This window comes from Hetaerina americana, unplaced genomic scaffold, assembly GCF_022747635.1.
Source record: "Hetaerina americana unplaced genomic scaffold, ioHetAmer1.1.p SCAF_4, whole genome shotgun sequence".
NCBI lineage: Eukaryota > Metazoa > Arthropoda > Insecta > Odonata > Calopterygidae > Hetaerina > Hetaerina americana.
Genome location: NW_027286985.1, coordinates 63,142,385 through 63,165,278, shown reverse-complemented (window position 1 = coordinate 63,165,278; position 22,894 = coordinate 63,142,385). Strand labels below are relative to the sequence as shown.

Genomic DNA, 22,894 nt, shown 5'->3' with positions numbered 1-22,894 from the left:
GGATTGGCATCGAAGGATATTGTGTCATCAACAAGGAATGCCTATTTTGAGGGTCTTGTGAAATCCTACTTCTTCGACTGATTAAAAAAAAGGCGGAGAAATGCGGTGAAAAGAGGAAAAAATTAGCTGATTCCGAGTTTCGAGGGGAAGATCAGATGGGTTGTAGAGATTTTAGAAACGAACGAGCTTTAGAAGACTTGCCTATTCTGGAACTCTCTAATTTAATGGAAAATGTAAAGATTGTAGCAATAGGTTTGTGGGAAATAGTTTTCCTTTCCTTTCTCTTACTGAACGTACACACACACACATAAGTAAAATATATTTATTTATCTCTCAACAATTGATAACTTTTCACTGATTAATCTAGGACCACAATTAAAACCCTAGACTCATCTGTAGAATATGATGTCCACTCCAAATAGTTCCCTTTTCAGCTCAAATTATTAGCACAAAATAGAGTCTTGAGCAACGCCTCCAACTTTACCTTTGGCCCATGACATTTACCCTTTGCTTTAAAGCTGATTGGTATTACTAATGTATCAATTTAACTAATTGCTGAAGTACCAATTCACTAACCTCTGCACAATCTTCTAGCCTCAACAGCTTCTTTTCACTCCAACATTTGCAATAGAAATTACTTGCTCAGTTTGCCGCAGTCTTCTTCAAGCAAGAGTTGTAACAACGAACGTGACAAAAATTCAGGAGGAAGAATGGAGTCTTTATTAACTGCACATCACAGAAGCCTTCAGAATAATCTCAGTTAATAATATTAAATGGTGAAAGGACCACCAACTAAGCAAGATTATTGTACCCAGAAAAGATTCAAAATTGAGGATATAGGTATGTCAACTCTCATAATTGGGCATTTCACAGAGCAAAGGTTTAACAACATAGTAAATCTCTTTCACAAATTGGAAGGATGTCTCTTTTGCAGTGATGTTGAAAATGTATTATTACCCTCATCGTACTATGATATGGGAGATCATGTCGATAAAATTAGACATATTAAGTGTTGAACAGATAGATTTCAGAGGCCATTTTTTCCATGAATGATAAGGGATCAGAATAACATTGTCAGACCGCAGTAGGGTCATATTCGGATCAAATTTAGTCGGGTGTGTATTCACTCCTTACCACACACCCTAGTGATGGCTTGCAGCGTATTAAAACAACTAAATATCTAGGCAGAATGTGCCGTTGAAAATATTATGAGACAATCAAGCAAGGTGAAGTAGGTTACATAAAAATTACAAACATTCATCAAAGATGGATCATTATCAATGTACCAGTGAATGGAATGGCCACCAGGGGCATTCAGCTAAGAAAGATGGGAGGTCAGCATGATTTCAACGTTTAAAGAATGGGATTCCTTTGAAGAAGGTTGAGTGAAGATATGTTCCTGCATTTTGCTCGACTATTATCTCATTATGAAATCCCAATTTCACACAAAATCCAGGACAATGTCTAACAACAGCAGTGATGATATCTCAAAACAGCAACAATTGTCAATGGAAAACCAAAAATATCAGCAATTAGCTTGAAAGTTAATCTAAAAAAGTAATATTAAAAATATATTTTTAACACAGAGATGCTTGAAGAGATATTTTGAGTACCTTATCCACAGTGCTTGTATGTAACTGATGAGGCGACAGCAATATTATTGCTAAAATATAAAATAGACTTCTCCTTTAGCAAAGAAATTCTCAAACTTTAGGTTTTTTAGAAATCATGAAATGGAGCTCAGCTTTGTATGCCTATGACAGGCATGAGACAGAACTGGGCTCTGAATCGATTTCCCAGGATTCAAAGTTCATCAGGTTTCACCACTCAGTAAGCCTAGCTCAGCTGGTGGTCAGTCAGCATGGCCTTCCTCAATCTCAGAATCCCAGAATTCTCCCCTCTATTACAGTCTCCAGCATCCCTTGGCATAACGGTAACTCCTACATCCACCCACTTGTCCTGCCTTCTTTGAATTTCTCCCAACAACCTTCTCTCTTTCACTACCATGCCTAGAACTTCATCTATGGTTTTCCTTTCTTTCCCTTTTCTTTTTTTACCTATTTCTCCACACCTAAATCTCAAAGGCATACCATCTATTCTTCTCCTCTTGCTTGCTAATTTTTTGAACCACATACAATTTTCTTCCATATTAAAGTTTCCACTTGTCTTTTTCTTTTCATCTTTACTTAATATCCATGTCATCAAATCCTGCCTCTTTGTAAATGCTTCTTTATCTTACCCAATTCTTCTTTTAATGTCTCCATCACTCTCCCTGCACTCATCAAAAACACTTCCAAAATTGATGAACTTTTTTAACTATTCCAGTTTATATCCTCCAAATTAAATGTTTATTTTATCCTTCCTATTACTTAAGATCTCACTGCCATCATTTTCCCATAATTTATTCTTATCCCATACCTATCACACTGATTCTGAAATGCAATATGCACTACTCAAAATTTAATACCATAGCCTTTAACTCACTGGCTAACTAAGCTTCATCATCTGCAAATCTAACTGATTTGAAGTTACCCACCGACTTTAAATCCTACCTCTAGCCTTCCCATACCTTACTTCCATTTTCCTCCGCATGCATGTTGAAAATAATAAGTGATAGTGGATATTCTTGTCTTACATGTATTCCTAGCATTGTCTATCCCAAATTGCCATTCATTATCCACATACATGTGCAGTCTGAGACATTACAGGTTACAGATAAGTTGCCTATCTCTCTAGTCTACTTCTATCTTCTGCAAAACATTCATTAATTATGTCCAGCTTACTCTGTTGAGCAACTTCCCAAATTCGTGTACAGTATTCTTTCATTTTAGTAACCTCATTATTGCTGTCATATAATGTGCATTCATCATATTTCTAAACCCAAACTGATCCTCTCCTAAGCACTCATTTACCCCATCTTCCATCATTTTATTGATGATCCTAAGTAATATCTTGGCTGAATGTGATATCCTACTTATAAATTCTTTTACATCTCGTATGCTGCTTCTTTTCCCTTTTTTGAGATGGCATCAATACTGAGAAAGTTTTCCAGTAAAATTTCTTCCTAATGTACCACAAACAAACCCATATAAACCCCAGGGACAGGAGGATAATCCGCAACCTGTATTAGTCTCAGAATGCACAGGTGTGAGTGGAGAATGGGGAGTCCGGTTGGGCAGTGCTAGGAAGAGGTGTAAGGCAGGGTTGCCTATTATCACCTTTGCTGTTCAACCTGTATGCAGAGGAAATGATTAAAGAGGCATGGGAAGAACTGGAGAGAGGAATGAAAGTCGGCAGGGAATCAGTCAGGTTTGCTGATGACCAAGCTTTAGTTTAATAAATGAACTTCCACAAAGTTGAGGCTGAAACTATTGAGATAAGCTTTAGTTTGTCAGTCAGCCAAGGGGTTGCGAGCATTGCTGAAGAATTGGAAATTCAGTGTGACAGATATGGGATGAGAATCAATATTAATAAGACAAAGACGTATCTCAAAAGAGTTTTGAACCAAAATGGTAAAAGTAGTAGGGACATATGAAGAATTGCACTAGGCAAAGGGGCTTTCACAAGGAAGAGAGAGTTGATGACAGGGACGTTGAATGAGGATGTTTGAAAACGCTAATCAAAACTTTGACATGGAGTGTGGCTATGTATGGCATGGAAACATGGTCACCAAAGCAGGAGAATTGACAATGATTGGAGGCTTTTGAAATGAGGGTATGGAGAAGTAGAAATGGACCGAAAGGAAAACAAATGAGGTAGTTTTAGGTATGGTGGGCAAGGAGAGGGGATTGTTGTGAGAAATCATAAGGAGGCAGGAAAAATGGATGCGAAGCATAATGATCAGCAAAGGGATGTTGAAGACTGTAATAGAGGGGAGAATGTTAGGTAAACAAGGAAAGGACAAGAATGGGATGGGAACATTGGACGGGATAAAGGGATGAAGGAATTGCACAGAGATGAATAGGCACTTGTTTTAGAGTAGGATGTTAGGCTGTGTTTTCTTAGGAGATATTTATTTGGTAGTTTTGTCCATCCAAAACCTACCTTAACCGGTAGATTACCTAAAAAAATTGGTGATCTGATCAGGGTGTAAGGGTTGGAGGAGCAAACTGATGTTATGTATCACAAAACATGCAAGGACTGAACGTTTACACCAAATGAACTGAACAGAATTTAAACAAAATATTGATTTTTTTTAAATTTCTTGGTTAAGATTTTCTTTCTAATACAGGATGCATTCGAAAAGTAATGCAATTGAATTTCCTATGCCACTCCTATTGGTCGCAGTGGGATCAAACCCCTTGAAGTAGGTGGGGGGTATGATAAGCCTTACCCCAAAACTGGTCTCAGTGCTCTCCAGGCTGTGGAAGTGGCAGGAAGTTAGTTATTGTAAACCTCTGTGTGCCAACCATCTCATGAAAAAATTGAATCAATGATCAAGCAATGTTATTCGATGACTAAGTTTTGTGCTAAACTGAAAAAAACCTCTTGAGGAGACTAACAAAATGATTTGCGAGGCTTAAGGGGACCCTAGTCTGTCCTACTCACAAGTTTTGAGGTGTTTAAAGGCCTTTAAGGAGGGCCAGGAAGAGTTTCACAATGAGCAATGCTCTGGGTGGCCATCAACCAGCAAAATCAACAATAATGTGGCTTGTGTTCAACAATTGTTCGACTCTATCAATTGAGTATCAAGATACGAGGGTCATCCGGAAAGTAGTACCCGTTCGTGCCGCATGAAGTGCTGATGACGCGAGTAGCCGCTGGACGAGGTCAGATAGCTTCAGTGGCTTGTCTGCCTTCTCTGAGCCAAGTTGCGTGACGCTAGCATTGCCTGTGTTGTTTCTGTGATTGTTTACAATGTTTAAAAAAATTGAGAACGCCGCCAGTTGTGAAGTGAGGGCAGTGATTAAATTCCTCAATGCAAGAAACGTTCGCCCATGTGATATTCATCGCCAATTAAAGGAGGTGTATGGAGACAATGTAATGGACGAGTCGTCTGTTCGGCGGTGGTGTCGCAACTTCAACATGGGGAGGGGGAACACACACGACGATGAGCGTTCGGAGAGACCGTCTGTCATTACAGACCAACTGGTGAGCTCAGTTGACGAATTCGTGAGGAACGATCGGCGCGTCACAATTGATGACATCTGTGAGCATTTTCCCAATGTTTCTCGAACAATTGTTCATGAAATTGTTAAACACCATCTGCATTATGCAAAAATTTGTGCAAGATGGGTCCCTCGCGTATCTCAATGAGCTGGCGGCGAAGGACTATGCAGCAGGAATACAGAAACTTGTCACACGTTATGACAAATGCCTTAATTTGCTTGGAGATTATGTTGAGAAGTAGTTTAAAGTATCCTCTTTCAAATAAAATTTTTTATGTTTGTTAATATTTACTTTTGTGTCTTTATTTCACGAACGGGTACTACTTTCCGGATGACCCTCGTAGTTGCCAATAAACTGAACTTGAAGTCTGCTGTTGTGCTTTGCATTTGCACTAGTCTAAAGGGTCATCAGTAGGAGAAAAGACATCTCCACTATTTGGTGACTCCCATCACAGCAATGTGCCTTGCCACAACATGCTACAAGTGTGAGTTCCTGGCCAAAAACCAGGTGCCAATGCTGCCCCACCTCCCCTGTAGTCCTCACGTCACCTCACCAGACTTCTTTTTGTTACCTTAGATTAAGGCATTCCTGAAGGGAACCCATTTTTTGTCCATAGAAGAGATCCAATCAGCCAGGATGAAGACCTTACGAGAGGAGCCCGAAGATGTTTTCCAGGGCGCGTACTGGTCACGGCAGGGTTGCTGGGAAAAATGTGAAGAGGCTCATGCACAGTACTTTGAAGAATTTTAAGTATTTTTGCAAATCTGTTCAATAAATTAATTTTTAAAAAATAATTCCATTACTTTTGGGACACACCCTGTAGTTCGTTCTGTACACGTACAGAATTAAGAGTTTGCACACACACAAAAACTTGTTATAAGAGTCCTTATTATCTCTTGGACTTAATTTAAGATGACCCACATTTAATGCTGCTGTTACTTCTCTGCAAATTTGACAGAGTTAATTTTTCTTTGCCTAATATAATAGATGTTTTTTGTCCTTTACCTTTGATGTACATTATGTGACTATAACTCTTTGCATATGGTGCATGTCTGGTGTTAATTACACCCTGCCATACCCCTTGCTGGTGACTTATAGGGTAACATGTATATGTAAGATTTCCATATGATCAATTTATTCATTATATACCTAATACTTGAGTTTATAGGATAGTATTAGATAGTACTCCATATATGTGTTGCATGCCAAACTCAATGACTGAAGGTAAATAGCCAGTTTGCATTACAAAATCATATATTAATAAACATTTAGGAGAGTAACAGCATGTTCGTTCAGGGATGAATAATGTAACTTCTGCTGGAAGCAGGAGCTATGGAGTGGATCAGATGAGAGGCAAAAGGTGGTCAGTATGTATGGTATGGGTTGAAGAGTGGAATGAAAACGGGAATCGTCAGAGGAGTATTACAATGCAACAATTTCAGAGTGTAAAAATCATTCGCCTTGACTGGGATTCGAACCCAGATCCCTCAATATCCGGTCGAGTGCTTTAGCCACTTAAGCTACCGAGGCATCCTCTTAAACTCTGAAATTTTGGGGCTTTTAAAGGAACAAGATGTATTTCGTCACAACATCTTGTTCCTTTAAAAGCCCCAAAATTTCAGAGTTTAAGAGGATGCCTCGGTAGCTTAAGTGGCTAAAGCACTCGACCGGATATTGAGGGATCTGGGTTCGAATCCCAGTCAAGGCGAATGATTTTTACACTCTGAAATTGTTGCATTGAAATGCACATTAGCGGATGACTCCCTTAAAAGTTACTGTTGCGGCATCTCCCGCAGTTTCTTTGGAATTTGAAGAGGAGTATTAGACTGGAGAAAGATATTAAACTTTGTGGATTGAGCATAAAACTGTATCGTGGCAGTTTCCAACTCCTAAATTGTCAACCCTCTAGCCTTCATGCCCTGCATAAAACAGTGGCATTAAAGACATTGCAGTCACTATTGATTCTCTGATTATCCCAAGGTATCTAACTCCTTCACCCCTAAAATTAATGTCAAAAGTCAGCAGCTCCTGGCAACATACGAGTGTAGGCTGAAAACTAATGCACATATGCTTGTAGACCACAAACAAAATGACCTTCAGAAGCACACCTGGTGGCATGTGGAAGTAACATTCCCCCTCAACACGCATGAGAAGTTTCGAGGTCGTTTCCTTCATGCAGTATATTTTGAGAAGCGGAAGTATGGAGACATGTTCTAGTGCTATGTCAACACAAGTTAAACAGTGTGCTGTAGTCGAATTTTTAACTGCTGAATATATGACTCCTACAGAAATTCATCGTCATTTAAAGGCTGTTTATTAAGTTGCTGCTGTTGATAGGTTTACTGTAAATTGATGGGCAGTAAAATTTCATGGTTGTGAGCCTGAAAAAGCCATAATTGTTGAAACTTCTTTTGCCTGTGTTTTGGGATGCTCACCAAGTTTATGAGACCAATTTTCTGGAACTAGGGGGGAACAGTAAATTCTTCTCAGAATATACAAACTCCAAAACACCTCCAACGTTGATTTTGTCTGGTTAAGGCAGCCTGGCACTAAATAATCTTGCATCATGACAACACTCGTCCACACACCTCATGTATATTACAAACAAAGACTGACCTTAATTTAGATGGAGAGTTTCTTCATTAAGGCAGAAAATATATAATCTACAGCTCTCTAATAGGTGGAAATATCCACATACACATTTCAAAAATTGGAAGAAGGAAAAAGGTGATGGTGAAAATAATTGTGTTCGTTGTTAGTCATGGTGGGTAAGGAGAACAGAGTGGAGGGAGTGAGAGTGAGGGATCTTTTCAGAGCCTACACCTAGTGGGTAAGACCCTTCAAATGGATATCTGACAACTTTTTCAACCCTGTATGATCCCTTTGGAATCTCACAAGCTTGGCCTTCCCTATGCTATTTTCTTAGAGCTAGGAACAGTCTAGATAACTTCCAGCACCATTGGTAAAGAGGCTGCTTCCTAAAACATGGATATATGAATGTCACTAACTGCAGGTCTCAGTGTTCTACCCACACATCCTTTCAGATAAAAGACTGGGGATTGGTTTACTTATTGTGTTGTATATTACCACCAAACTCTGCCCATAGACCATAACCTTGACATGGCAGAGGGGTTCGTGGATTCTAATGACCCCTAGAACTGTGCTGGCAGGAGCAATGATATTTGCTTATGGTATGGTTTGCTTATGGCCCATACCAGATACGTTGAAGGGTTAGAACCAGATGAAAGGTACTCCATGCAGTATCTGTTCCTCAATGAGGTGGCTGCAAAAGCATCAGACCCCAGTGGGGCAGCCATTGATATATGGTGTCACCTTAAAAAAATTATTGAGGAAGGCATTGGGAAACCACCTCAATTATTCATCCCAAGAACATCATGATGACAATATGGTGAAAATGAGTCCTGGCAACTATGGGAGTCAATCCAATCAGCTGTCTGTCATGCCTGGCAGTAGGGGAGGCAAGACTTCTGAGGTCGTCATCACATGAAGTCTCTGTAAAGCAAATCTGACCTTAACAGAAGCACAGAAGATTCAGAAAAGGACCAAAGAAATTACAGGAATTATTCCTGTAGAATAGAAACTTGGAATGTTGGGATGATGCTGAGTACAGGAAAATGTTTCAGGGCTCTGTGAGGTAAGATGGACGGATATCAGGGATAACTGGAACAATAATTATCAACTAATATGCAGCGGAGAGAAAGAGGCACCAGGTAATGGCAGTAGTATAGCACAAAAAGGTAGTAAAAAGAATAGTAAGAAATGGTGAAAATTAAACTAAACATCCTTGGATTGAGTGAAATGAGATTGGGTGATCGTGGAGAGCAGCAGAGTGGAGAGTATATGCTCTACTGTTTAAGTAAAGAAAAACCAAAATGTAATAAGTTGGAATAATGATGGGAAAAAGGATGAAAGAAAAAGTGATTATGGTAGGGTACATTAATGAAAGTATAATAATGATAACAGTGACAGGAAAAAGCAAAGACCTTTTGGTAACACAAGCTTACATGCCAACTGGTCAACATTCTGAGGAAGATGTGGACGAGTGCTATGAGAAGAGAGAACTAAGCATGAAAAGGACAGTTGGAAGGCTTGCACAATAGTAATGGGAGACTTAATATGATTGTGAGTAAAGGTGGTGAGTGTAAGATAGTAGGAAAATTTGGACTAGGAAGAAGGAACAATAGACGACAAGGAATAATTGATGAATTCTATGGTCTCGGGCTCAACTTTGTGGAGGTTCATGTTCATTTAAATGAAAATACTTTGTAACTTCCACACAATTTTTATTCGTACTACTGGTTTCAACGCTTCGGCATCATCATCAGGTACCTGATGATGATGCCAAAGCGTTGAAACCGGTAGTACGAATATAAAAATTGTGTGGAAGTTACAAAGTATTTTCATTTAAACGAGGACTAATTGACTTTTGTTGGGAAAATCGTCTGGAAGTTTGTAACATCGTGTTTGAAACCCATAAAAGGAGGAAATATACATGGACAGCATGAATAAATGAAGTGAGATACCAAATTGATTTAAAATTTATACAACACAGGCACAGATTTTACGTGAAAGTAGCAAAAGGCTGTCCAGAAGCAGATATCAATTCTGACGATAACCTAGTAATAAGAGTTATGCATCAATTTGAAAAGGACATGGAATGGAAGTAAACAAGAGAAATTAGACATTGTACAGCTAAAAGAAACAGGCGAAGCTGAAAAAATATATATACTATTAAAGGAAAAATGGGAAGCCAAAGGAGATAAGAAAGGTGAGAGATATGGGAGAAAATCAAACACAGCAAGAAAGAATCAGCAAAAGAGACAGTTGGAGGAAAGTGCAGGCAGAAGATAAGAAAAGAATAAATCACAGGTGATAAAATGGTTGGACAAAATGCAGGAAAGAAGAAGCTGGGAAGATATAAATATTGAAGAAAGCAGAAGAAAATATTGGAGACTTAGTAATTAACTCAGAGGAGAAACAGAAAAGGCCAAAGAAAAATCAATAGGTTACAATTACAGTGAGATAGAACAATTAGATAAGGAAGGAAAATATGATGTGATGTATAAAGATGTAAAGGTGGACACCTAACATTTAGAGGGAAAGTAAGAAGTAGCTTTGAGATAAAAGACAAAGATGGGAAAACTATTACTGAACCAGAATGCATAGCGAACAGATGGAAGGAATACATTGAATAATTATTTGAAAGAGAGAAAAGACCATGGAAAATGAATTAGAATGAGAGGAAGAAAACAAGACGGTCAATGATGGAAAAGGATACAACATAGTTGAAAATTGAAGCATCTACAAGGGTAATTAGAAAAATTCTCCAAATGGAATAGAAATAAATAAATTACCTTAATAAAACTATTTTATTTTTCAATGTAGACTCCCTGTACACCAATTCACTTGGTCCAGCGATGCTCTGATGTCTTGATCCCATCTCGAAAATTAGATTCCTTCAAATTTACATAATACCCATCTACTTCGACTGTTAGTTCTTTGTTTGAAGAGAATTTCTGTCCATGAATGAAAATGTTGAGCTCGGGGAAGAGAAGGAAATCTGATGAAGCCAAATCAGGTGCATAAGATGGGTGTGGCAATAATTCATATCTTAGTTCAATTACTTTTGCCAAGGCAATGAAGCTTGTGAGTGGGCGTGCAATGTCTTAATGAAAGATGGCTTTCTTCCTTGCCAAACCTGGCCTTTTTTCATGTATCTTTTACGGTAGTTGATCCAGGAGGTTAGCATACTATTGTCCAGTAATTGTTTGACCAGTGGGACGATGATCTATCAGCAGAATCGCTTTTGCATCCCAGAAAACTGAAGAGTCACCTTTCCAGCCAACTGTATTGCCTTTGCTTTCTTTGGTAGTGGTGAATCAACATGTTTCCACAGCTTTTACTGCTGTTTTGTCTTTGGGATATAGTAATGGACCCAAGTTTCATTTGTGGTCATAAAGTGGTGCAGAAAATCTTTTAGTTGCTCTTAAAATGGGTCAAAATTATTTGGAAATTTGCATTCTAATGCACTGGTGGTCCTAAGTCAAGAGTTGTAGCAGCCATCTAGCAGATAATTCTCTCATATGCAGACCCACAGTTAAAATGCAATAAATCCATTCCGATGACATCCCTACAGCTTCAGTGATTTCTTGCACTTTCAGTCGGCAATCCTCCAAGATCATTTTATGCACTTTTGCAGTCATTTTTGGAGTAGTGGTACATTTTGGTTGACCACTACGAGGATCATCATCTAAGCTGCCCCAACCAAACTTAAACTCATTAGTCTACTTGGCAACAGTTGAATATGAAGGAGCAGAGTCCCCCAGAGTGTTCTGAAAGTTGGCATGAATTTCCTTTCCCAAAAATAAGGAGAATGATTTTTTGCCACCGATGCAGATGGCTGGAGTGGGGTGATTAGAGGTGGGAAAGGTAATGGGAGATTGGGAAAGCAACACAACTGACGTACGTCAACTGAGGGCATTTGCAGTGCACTGATTGCTGCTGGACTGGACCCCTATTCGAAGGTCACATCACAAATTCATGATGCCACTTTCCATGGAGCAATTATATGCTATAAAATTGTGCATTAAGCTTGGAAAATTGGGTTTGGTGATCATGACTATAGTTAAGGATGCTTATGGAGATGGAGAAATGTCCCAAATGATAGTTTTCTGATTGCACAGGATGTTCTGGGAGGGCAATGAGGAGTTGAGAATGCATGCACATCCATCAACAACACAGTGTGATGAAAGTATGTAAAAAGTGAGACACATGCTCAATTCTGATTGACCTTCAGTGTCAGGATGTTAGCAGAAGAGAGCAATATTCAGCAAACCACAGTGTATTGAATTCTTACAGAAGATTTAGCCATGAATAAGGTGTGCCTACATGGTCCTAAGATGCTGTCGGAAGACTGTTTGTGTGACAGTCTTGTCTAGGACCTCTTGACCACGTTGAAAGTGAACCAAATTTTTTAGAATAGGTGTTTACCGGTGACAAGTCAAGGGTCTTTGAGTATGACCCAAGTACAACCCCTTTGAGTATCATTTTGGAACACTGGATTTTGCCCAAGGCCATGACGAGGTGCCTGAACGAGGGTCCCATTGATACCTTACCACAACAATGGAAGCATACCACAACTGGGGGATGCACTGGCATTGGTATGTCGATACATAAGGGTACCTTTATGAAGAATTTTAGCAATTTATACTCTGACATGCAATGCATTTTTTCCCAAGATTTATTCTACTTATATCTGGGACAGACCTTGTAATTAATCACAGCTCAAATCTCAATTTTTTCCAGTTACAAATCACTACATAGGAACAACAACAGAGAAGCATCAACAGCACAGATCTCTTCCCAGAACACTGCTGCGTTATGTGTTTCCTCATTAAGAATTACCTATTACTACGTGGGAAACTCATTGCGCTAGCACTGAAATCTGGTGGTGATCCCAAGAACCTTTCTAGCTACCCTCGTAAAAAAGAGATGAGAATCAGTAAACCAACGGGGATTGATGAAACTCCAGTTGAAAGATTGAAAGCTCTCAATAAGAAAGGAAAGAAAGAATGAACAACTTTGAGTAATAAGATTTAAAAAAAGGTCATTGGTCCAAAAACTTCAAGGAAATTGTAATGATTCCTATAGAAAAAGTAGAATAACAAGAAATGAGAGGAACCCAACATGATAAGCCTGATATCACATGTGGCTTAGATAGTTTTAAAAGCAATCAATAGAAGTTTGTATGGGAAACTAATAAGCATGATGGGAGAAGAACAGTAAGGGTTCAGACAAGAAGTAGGCACAAGAGGTGCATGAAATAGGTCTGTTGAAAGTAAGTGGTGATAGTAAGAGCAAAAACAACAAAAATTATCTGTTGTACACATTGACTTGGAGAAATCTTTTGATAGAGCAAGATGGAAAAAATTAATGGTGATTCTGAAAAAGCAAGGACTTGAATGGAGACTAATAAAAACCCCGTACCTCAGTCAGAATATCAAAGTACATAAGGATATGAGGCTGGCTGATAGATGAGATTGGAATAGGAATGGATGTTAGACAAGGATTCTGCCTGTCACCAACCTTATCTAACATATACTTGTACTTGGAAGAGATACTAGCAGAATAATTTGATGGAAAACGGAAAGTCATAAGATGCTAGCAGACCTGAAAGACAAATGTAAAGAATATGAATAGTAATAAGCAATAAAAATACTTAAGATAATAATAATAATAGGAGGTAAAGGCAAATGGATCAGCATCACATTGGAAAATGAAGTGATTGATGAAGTACAGCTTCAGGTATTGGGGAAGTGTCATCCCTAAAGACATGTCCTCGTGGCAGAATTGGTAAAGAAAATCAAGAAATAAATATTAATTGCTTGAAGAGTGCATGCTGAAGACTGTCTCAGAAGGAATGAGAGAAGGAGAGAGAGGATGAGGGAGAAAGAGATATATTTTAATACGTTACCTGACAATGTGAGGAATCTTAGTCAAATTGAAAAAACCTTGCCAATATCTGTTAAAATATATGCTCTACTCTGTTGATCAATATCAGCAACTATAATTTGCAAATTTATCATTTCCTCTGATGTGTCCAATATTTGTTCAACCAATCCTTGGGCAAAATAAATGATTTGATGGGGCTGGACGTGATTATGATTTGCAGAAAATACAAAGAAATGAAAATAATGAGGCCAAACATGAGTGAACCTACCACATGGCAGAACAACCCAAAATGAAGATGATGATTTATTTTACACATTGTATCACTAAATATTCATTGCAATATTTTTTTCTCGTACCTAATTTGCAAAACTCAAGGACAAAGTCTCCAATGTTGTTAATAAATAAGTAAAATTATGTAATTAATATTTATAATCATAATTCTGAAGGTTACCACAATTTTAATAACAAATCATCAGCTTCAGAGATTTAATTAAATTGAGTCCATTGTTTCAAAAAAACTTAAAGCTACAAATGTTTGGGGCTGAGATACCCAAAGATAAAATTTTGAGTAATCAATTAAGATTACAGATGCATTCCTTCATACAGGTAATTAAATATTAAGCAATTTCAATGACCATACATTTTTGATTACATTTTAAGAGAATACCTTAAATTCATCTGTTTTCTTCTTTGAGAGAATACCTTAATTCACCAATATTTCTTCTTTCAATTTCACAATCCTCTCCCTTTCCTCCAGCACAGGATATGCGTCATGCAAGTCACACACCCTTCCTTGAGGAGTAATACTCCTCGGATGCCTTTGTTCATTAGAAGTTGAAATGCTATCTTACAATATACAACCCTTATGACTTGGCATCTTATAATACATTAACAATTTTATGCATTTTTTAAAGGAAGCACTCATTTTCGTAAATTGTTTGCCTGTAAATTGGCCATTTGGCATAGCTTTAGTTTTTTGTGCCACATAAGCTTTTGTTTTCCTGTCACTACACTTCAAACTGGAGGATTGGTAAAAGAGGCATGGGCAAAACTGGAGGCAGGAATGAAAACTGATGGGAAATTCAAAAAATCAGTTAAGTTTGAAGATCAAGCTTTAAATAGCCAGTCAGCCAAGGGGTTGCAAACTCTACCGAATGCATTTGAAGGTCAGTGCAATTGGTACCGGATGAGAATAAATGTAAATGAAACCAAGGTTATGTGGTTTTCAAGATATAGGAAGGCTAAGTTACATATTAAAAAAGGAGTGCATAAACTTGAACAGCTGGAATGAATGATTTACCTATCAACAAAATGCCCTACACAAAAATGGTCACAGTAGTATGGACATTAGGTGAAGAATTGCACTATGCAAAGAAGTTTTCATGAGGAGGGGGAATGGATGACTGGGACATAGAGTGAGCATGTTAAGAAAAGGTACATAAAAACTTTGACATGCAGCATGGTTTGCTACAGTGAGGAAAAATGGCCATTTAAGCTGGAGGATAGGCATATATTGGAGACTTTAGAAATGTTGGTGTAAAGAAGGATGTAAAAGGTGAAGTGGACTGAAAAGTGGAAAGAAAACAAATGAGGAAATGCAGGGTATAGTGGGGAAGGAGAAAATATTGTTGGGAGATATCCAAAGGAGACTGGAAAGACGGATTCAGAGCATTTTGATTGGGAATCGGATGTTCACGACTGAGATTGATGGGATAACGTTGGGAAAACAAGGAAGGGAAAGGAATAGGATAGGGATGTTGGATGGAATGAAGGGATGAAAGAAGTAGGCAGAATTGAAGAGAGATTTACTGCAGTCCTTGATTTTCTGTTGTCCTTTGTTTAGGAAAAATTGCATAGACTGTGTTCATCCAAAATTACCATAACTGGTAGAATACAAAAATAAATACTTCAAAGTTCAAGTCACATTTATGATTGCTTTAAGGTGACTTCTAAAAATTCAACCATGTGGAATATGTTGAAGGAGCCAACAAAGCAGATATTTTGACACATTGGACAGCTAGGGATTAATAGATTTTTAATTTAATAGAAATTTATTTCTCTTTTGTTTTTGTTATAAAATTGGTGGTAATCAGATGAATACTCGTAAGGTAGCAGATCTTTCAGTAATGTAACAATTCCTTCACAAAATCGTACCTTGCCAAATCACTTACCCAATACCAAGGGGCTGATGACCCCAGTCATCACCTATTAATAGCCTCTAAATGGAAACTTGAGATCCCAGAGTGCACAACATACAGCCCTTTGGTGTCAACATCCATAGCTAAAGCACATACAAATGATCCCATAGATCACCCAGCCTTTGCCTAAAATGAAACCATTTGTGCTAGTTAATTTTACTACTAAGCAGGCATTATCAATTGTGCTAATTACACTATTCAATACTTGAATTGCAGCGTTATTTACTCTAAATATCAAAGTATGTCTTATCAGATAAAATAGGTGGATCTACAATTCTTAATTTCATTATATTATTTCTTCACAACAATTATTTTTCTCTGTTAATTAACAGTATTTGCTGGGTCTAAGGACAAAATGCTTTGATAGATGCAGTATCATACGATTCTTCAGCAACAATATAGCAAACAAAGATAAAAATATTTTTCCATTAAGCAAAAGCCACAATGTAATATTTCTCCGTAATTTTTGTATGGTAGTTTTCTATACATGTAATTCCAAAATCATAAATATCCTTACTGTAGTCCAGTGTAGTAGTTTTGAAGATGGAGCCAAGGTTAGTAAAACACCTCCAGAGAAAGTAGTTTTAGGAGTCAGTGATGCCACAGTCAATTTTTTGTGTAATCAAACTTATTATTTGCAACAACCATATACATATTTTTTCTTTAAAAACAAAACTTTTAACAGACTCCATTTATGGAAATTAACAACAATATACATACATACTTGTTTTAAGAATAATCATGTTTCAAACATAGCGAGCAGGCTTTCCATTTGCCTTAATAATTTCAAAATTGATTAGGTCCCAGTGATTATATTTATTTAGTATATAACAGTGTTCACGAACATTTTTTTCACATCGTTTCCTGTACAAAATCCATCGTATTCATGTTTGTGTCCACTTGGCCATCAAAATTTAGGTAACCTTTTGCACTGAAGTAAAATTCCGGATTTTAATAATTTTTGTGCAAAAAAATATTATTGCTGGGCGAAAAAGATGTGCAACTTCAGCATCCTCCTTACACTCTCTCCATAAAACTGAGTGGAATAATACTGTCAAATCCTTGTGAACCCGATGATTCAAAGAGAACACAACAAACTTCTAGGAACATAAAAGCTCTTTGGCTGGGAAAGATTTCGTCTTTAGTTTTAAAGGTCCACACGTGTCACCACTTTTATAAGAACAAGCAAGGACACTACTTAGAAGGTCACATGTGAGTCATACCGAAGGCCAGAAAAATATATACTGAAAATCAGTCAAATAAAATTTAAGACCCCCAAAAAATAAAAGAGGAAATGTATGGTAACTGATATTATTTTGAATTGTTTGAATGAACAATAAGCACCAGTTATACTTAATCTAGCATAACTTGGAACACAAAAATTTGGTAATAATATCTGCTGTTCGCTCAGGATTGCTCAGGTGAAAGTGATGGGTGCCCTCAACTTCGTAAAATTCTAGCCTCTTCGCTGAAGTTCTCATAATGTCTAGGGCTTCGTAATAAAACTTTGAATTCTCAAAATCCTTCCCTGGTTTGCCTTTGATGTTAAGCACTTCACATTTGATGTTACTAGCCAATTTCATTAGTAGACTGTGAGGATATTCTGACAATAAAGTTGTACTCGCGTTTAGTCGGGGATCCCGGGAATAATAATACTTTCCACACGGAAACTCAATCTTTCCACGTTTTAAAAGAATTTCACAGCATGATTTGGTAAGAGATCCTTTATAACCTTTATATAATCTTTCAATTAATTCGGGGTAAGAGTACTTGGGAGAATTTTCTACACTGATATCGTGCATTTCCAACGCTTTATCAATCATTGAATCGCTTTTTTTGAGGACATAATTAGGGTTTACGGTCACCGGTTTGGCGAGATCAAGTCCTATTAAAGTTTCCGTTTCCTCAGGATATACAGCCGAATACAAAAAGCCCAACTCACTTCCCAATGAATGCCCTAAAATAGACACACGATCCCACTTAAAATACTTCACAATTCGCTGAATTGTTAGCAATCCCTGCAGAGTATTGTATGAAAGGCTTGAAGGGTACCATGAGGATAACCCATGTCCAGGGAAGTCAATTGCAATTAAGCTGATGTTGTCTGGGAGCAATGGTGCCACTCTATCAAATGTACCCGCATTGTCCTGCCAACCATGAAGACCAAGCAAAGGCTGAATATCCGTACTCCCCCACCACTTTCCTAATTATAAAAGGAAAATGAACGAAACTTTAATGGATGCAACGTGAACCATCGCAGTTTTATGCACATATGCAGTCCCAATGTCTCGCTTATTAACGAACATCTGCTCTTTATATTTTTCACAATTCTACAAAAGATAACACGGCATACCCGATATATGACCCCAAGGAACAGGAATTTTCACTTCCGTAATCTTGCTTCCAATTTTTCCCGCAGAACTGCTGACAAATCGCTTCACGGAGCAACAATTAGCCAACCTCATTTTGATAGACGATTTCGAAATGCGGACGACCTACGCATTCAGATGTTTCCTCGCAATTTTCGTCATTACGATGTTTCTTGCTACATTCGTAAAATTTACAAACTTAGTTACTTGGAAGATATCGCGGGTATCTAGTATGTTAAGGATGCGGTTGATCTTCCACGTTTGTACAGGATACCCCAAGATATATCAAATGCTATTGCTTTGCTTTTATGCGACTAGAAGGATCGATAGACTGCTTTAACTTTTCAATTTTGTGGCACCGTCAGTAATAATGTGGTATGAAGGATGTAACGCTATATTCCGATACACAGGCCAAAAGATATATACGGTCTGAAAACTTACAGCCATCTAAGTATCTGTAGCACCACCTTCATGAATCCTGAATTTAAGTACCTAAGGCATTCCCAGAATACTAGTAATGAAATTAATATCTAAGATTCAAGAAATTTTTTCACGACGGAAGCAACTTGTTCAGGTGTGTCCAAATGGAAATGATGGGTACCCTCAAGGAAATAATGTTCGAATCTCCTAGCTCCCATCTCCATCAGTTCCAAAGTTTTTCCATGAGCTTCAGACTGACCAAACCCCCAGCCTGGCTTCGCATTTAATTGTAGAACGTTGCAAGATATTCTTGATGCACACGCAAAAAGCATTTCTTCCGACAACCTACCAAACGGCAGGGCTTTCAGTCTAGGATCACGAGAGAAATAATATTTTCCTTTAACATAGGATTCTTTGGCCCCACGCTTCAAAATTGCTTCACAGCACTTTTTGGAGAAAGGCCCCTTACTAGCCGTCTGCATTAATTGAATCATTTCAGCCATACTGTACGCTGGAGGCTTTTTTTGAGCAATTTTCTCTTCTAAATATAACGCACTCTCGATGGCAGTTCTCAAACCTTGTGCAACGTTATCTTCTGTTTGGATTATCTCGGCTCTTGCACAATCAATTCCGATCAAGTTCAAGACATTATTAGGAAAAAAAGCTGAATATGTAAAAGTCACCTTACTTCCATATGAATGGCCAATAAGGGTAATCTTATCCCAATTATAATGCTTGACTATTTGCCTGATTAAGGTGACTCCGTCCATAAAGTTGTACGTAGTTCCTAAAGGGACATGCGAAGACTTGCCGTGGCCAGGCAAATCAATTGCAAGAAAACTTGAATTCTCTGAAACTAATAATGGAGCCAACTCATCAAAACTTCCAGCATTATCTTCCCATCCATGGACAGCAAGAATTGGTTGCACGTTAGCTGCTCCCCACCATTTGCCTGATAATAAGAAAATGATAGTATATTTTGCCAAATGTCAAATTTGTGTTATGTAAAAACATTACTATAGTGGACAGAGGTAAACTTTAATACCTGAAACATTACCCCAAGGAATTGGTATAGTGATATCTTCGAAATATTTTGCACTATTCTGGTAATCCATGCAAAATAATCTTGAAGACGAGCATAGCTGTCTTTTCCTGGGCAATACGACGCCCATGGATGGAAAACGCGCAATCAACTGCCGCATGATTTTACTTATGCAGTATGTATCAAGCTACAGTTATTCAAACGTGACTGCTAACGTAGTATTCGATAGACCTACATCAACGCATGTCCACCGTGTGTCATCGAATCTGAAACTTAGTAAATATTTTCTTCTAAGCTGTGGCGCTTCATCACTATGCGAAAATTTTCATTCGGGTTCTGTTGCGTTAAGAAAATAAATTCTATCTCAAAACATTACAATTAATTTAAGTCGCATATTATAAAATTGCCATAACGCGGAAGTAGAAACAACTGCTGATTGCTTTCAATGCTCAAATTTAGGGTGAAGAGACACCAGAGGATCAATTACAAACAAGAAAGAATATTTGCAAGGCTCTATCGGGCGCTCAATCCGAACGCATCATGCATTCTAAAAGTAATTGCTACTTAAAAGTCTTCAACTCCAGACACACTACGCCTGCGAGTATTGAGCAACGAAGAGATAACTGATATTATAAATTAGGACCGTTTACCGGAAACTAGTTAACTTGACTAGCCAGAATGAGTCGTGTAGTAATTAATATTTTCATGGAACTTGGTTGCTGTTTCAAATGAGAGGTATCATATGCCAGTAAGTTAAAACTTGAAAAGCGAATTACGAAGAATTACTCAAACAGAATCATATTTGTGTGGTTACCTTCAGTCGAAATCAGTTTCGTACACGGCTTCGAGCTGTATGCTATTATCTCTATATCACCATTGTTTCTCTTAGCTCTTTTTCAACCAGAGCTCCTAATATTAAATGATATTCAAGTTACATCTCCTTTAAATCGTTGAAGAATTAAATCGATGGTTGGGAATACGTACTTACACAATCACTTAAGTGGTTTCGTAGGTTCGTTTGGTTACTAGGAAAACGTTTCTTTCATTTACTTGATCATATTTTGAGCGCATTCGAACCAATGAAATATGTTTTCTAATGAGGGTTAATTCTTTTGTATTGGGATATGCGACAGCTTATAAAGGTGTGGTCTGGTCGCAAGAAGATGTATGGTATTTAGACAGCCATCAGTACAATACCAACTGAAGTGTCCAGTCATGCTGAGGCTAAGAAGATTTACGAAGCATGCGAATTTAAATCCTATTTTGTGGGAAGCTACCCGAAACTGGACCTCAATAAAAAAATTCATCGAAATACAAATTCCGGTGCCATGGGGACACATTGCAGGTGGTTTATCAGTTCTTGGTCGATTTTCCTGTAAATCATAAGACTACATAGCATTTCCATTTATTTTACCATTTTGGTACTTGGTGAAAGTCTAGTAGGGTAAAATATTTGTGTGTAATCAATACGAATCAACCTCTCTAAATATGCATGATAAGATAGTTTTTATTTTATCGTATATTTTGATATACGAAGGTTTTTGTTGCATAAACCATAAGCATTTGAAGAGGTTCTCCAATTTAACTCTGTCCATGTTGATGTGTAATTAATAGGTTTTCCCATGGATGAAATCATTTCGTTAACACTTAGCAAGAAAGATATGATGATCTGCTCAAAGGAAGGTTTTGTTCATTATCAAGAATAACTTACGTTAACAATGAATTTTCTTTATGCTTATCAATATTGCCTTTACCATGCCTTTTAACCTTGATACCTTGTTTTAAAATATCGAAGTATGGAGAGGTAAATTAAATCTATTGAAAAATATTTGCCCTTGAATGATTTGTATTGAAGAATACAGTAAGAGTTATTTGCTAACCAAAATTAAAAAAAAAGCATCCAGAAGCCATCTGCAGTTTAATTACAAAAGTGGTTTACTATTTGTGGTTTAAATTTATTTTTAGGGAAATGGTGGGGCAACCCTGACAGTAAACCATTACTTGGTCTTCATGGGTGGCAGGATAATGCTGGTACCTTTGATGGAATTGCACCAATACTTCCAAACCATATTAGCCTCCTTGCTTTGGACTTGCCGGGACATGGTCTTTCATCTTGGTACCCATCTAGTACAAGTTATAATTCCTCCCAAGGTTTACTAGTGCTCCGTCATGTTGTAAAGTATTTTAAGTGGAACAAAATATATTTACTTGGCCATTCAATGGGAAGTGCTTATGGGTATTTATATGCTGCAGTTTTTCCTGATGAGGTAGAGAAATATATTGGGCTAGACTTAGCAAGGCCAATGGCAATCGATCCATATGCACTGGTACTTGAGGCTCAAAATATAATTGACCGGTGTTTAAATAATGACCACTTAAGTATGGGATCTGGGCCAAAGTTTAGTTATGATGAACTAATGAGTCGTCTTTTTACAGGCTATCAAGGTTCGCTTAGTGAGGAATCATGCAAAGTTCTTCTCAAAAGAGGAGCTGTTAAATTTTGTGATGGAAAATATTGCTATTCTCGAGATCCTCGTCTTAGCAGGAGTACCAATGACTTATCAGCATTTCCCATTTCACACATAAATAGAATGGCTGTAAATATTAAGTGTGAAGTGTTAAACATAAGAGGGAAATCAGGAGCAAGCTTTATTCCTCTTGATCAATACTATAATGCTCTGGAACTAATGAAAATATCAGCAAAAAGATTTGAATTTTATGAAGTTGAAGGGTCTCATCATTTTCATTTAAATGAGCCCTCGGAAACTGCAGCCCTAATTTCTCAATTTTTAGATTAGCCCTTTAATTAGGCTAATATTATATAACTTTTGACAATTTCAAACAATTTTCATTGTGATTTTGATGTGTGCTTCATGGCTGATTCAAAAAGTGTACACAATTTTTTATTAAATTTCACAAGTTATGTGGATCATTTCCTTGCATTTACCTTATTAAGTTGAATGTGATAGATCTAGTTTGAGCTCACTCCTCCTTGTGCTTCTTTTTATAGTTTCCTTATCCAGACAAGTGTTCAGCTTCAGCTAACCTGGAAGTTATCATGGGTATAATCAAAACAAAATTATTCTTCATCCATTTAGGCATCAACAGACACTTGTTCATATTAATTTGAAGTACAACCCAAGAAGCCAGTCACCCTGTGAAATAAAGTTTTTTTTCAACAGATGCAATGTAAGCCTGTGAAAATCTAAGATTGTAAAGCTACTAACAATGACCAAGTCTAATGGTGTGTACTTCAACACCTTTTCTCATGTTGATCATTGAGT

The 22,894-nt window shown here is 37.6% G+C and overlaps 3 protein-coding genes across 4 annotated transcripts; 1 reads left to right on the top strand and 2 right to left on the bottom strand.

The window, feature by feature from the left end:
- Nucleotides 1–16,390: 16,390 nt before the first annotated feature.
- LOC139692628 (probable serine hydrolase) lies at nt 16,391–18,244 on the bottom strand. Its single transcript, XM_071590923.1, has 2 exons — nt 18,133–18,244; nt 16,391–17,982 (listed from the first exon to the last, which is right to left on the bottom strand). The coding sequence occupies exons 1-2, from the start codon at nt 18,242–18,244 to the stop codon at nt 17,138–17,140; spliced, it is 957 nt and encodes a 318-aa protein (XP_071447024.1). The 3' UTR covers nt 16,391–17,137.
- A 434-nt stretch (nt 18,245–18,678) lies between these two features.
- On the bottom strand, nt 18,679–20,112 carry LOC139692627 (probable serine hydrolase). The gene is made up of 2 exons (XM_071590922.1): nt 19,614–20,112; nt 18,679–19,520 (listed from the first exon to the last, which is right to left on the bottom strand). Exons 1-2 carry the CDS (start codon nt 19,768–19,770, stop codon nt 18,679–18,681), a joined length of 999 nt encoding a protein of 332 aa, XP_071447023.1. The 5' UTR covers nt 19,771–20,112.
- A 109-nt stretch (nt 20,113–20,221) lies between these two features.
- LOC139692626 (probable serine hydrolase) lies at nt 20,222–22,533 on the top strand. Of its 2 annotated transcripts, none has more exons than XM_071590921.1 (3): nt 20,222–20,358; nt 20,744–20,955; nt 21,576–22,533. In XM_071590921.1, the coding sequence occupies exons 2-3, from the start codon at nt 20,778–20,780 to the stop codon at nt 22,406–22,408; spliced, it is 1,011 nt and encodes a 336-aa protein (XP_071447022.1). In that variant the 5' UTR covers nt 20,222–20,358; nt 20,744–20,777; the 3' UTR covers nt 22,409–22,533. The 2 variants fall into 2 exon arrangements, with proteins under 2 accessions (XP_071447022.1, XP_071447020.1); XM_071590919.1 differs by having other exon boundaries at nt 20,222–20,622.
- The last annotated feature ends 361 nt before the right edge of the window (nt 22,534–22,894 follow it).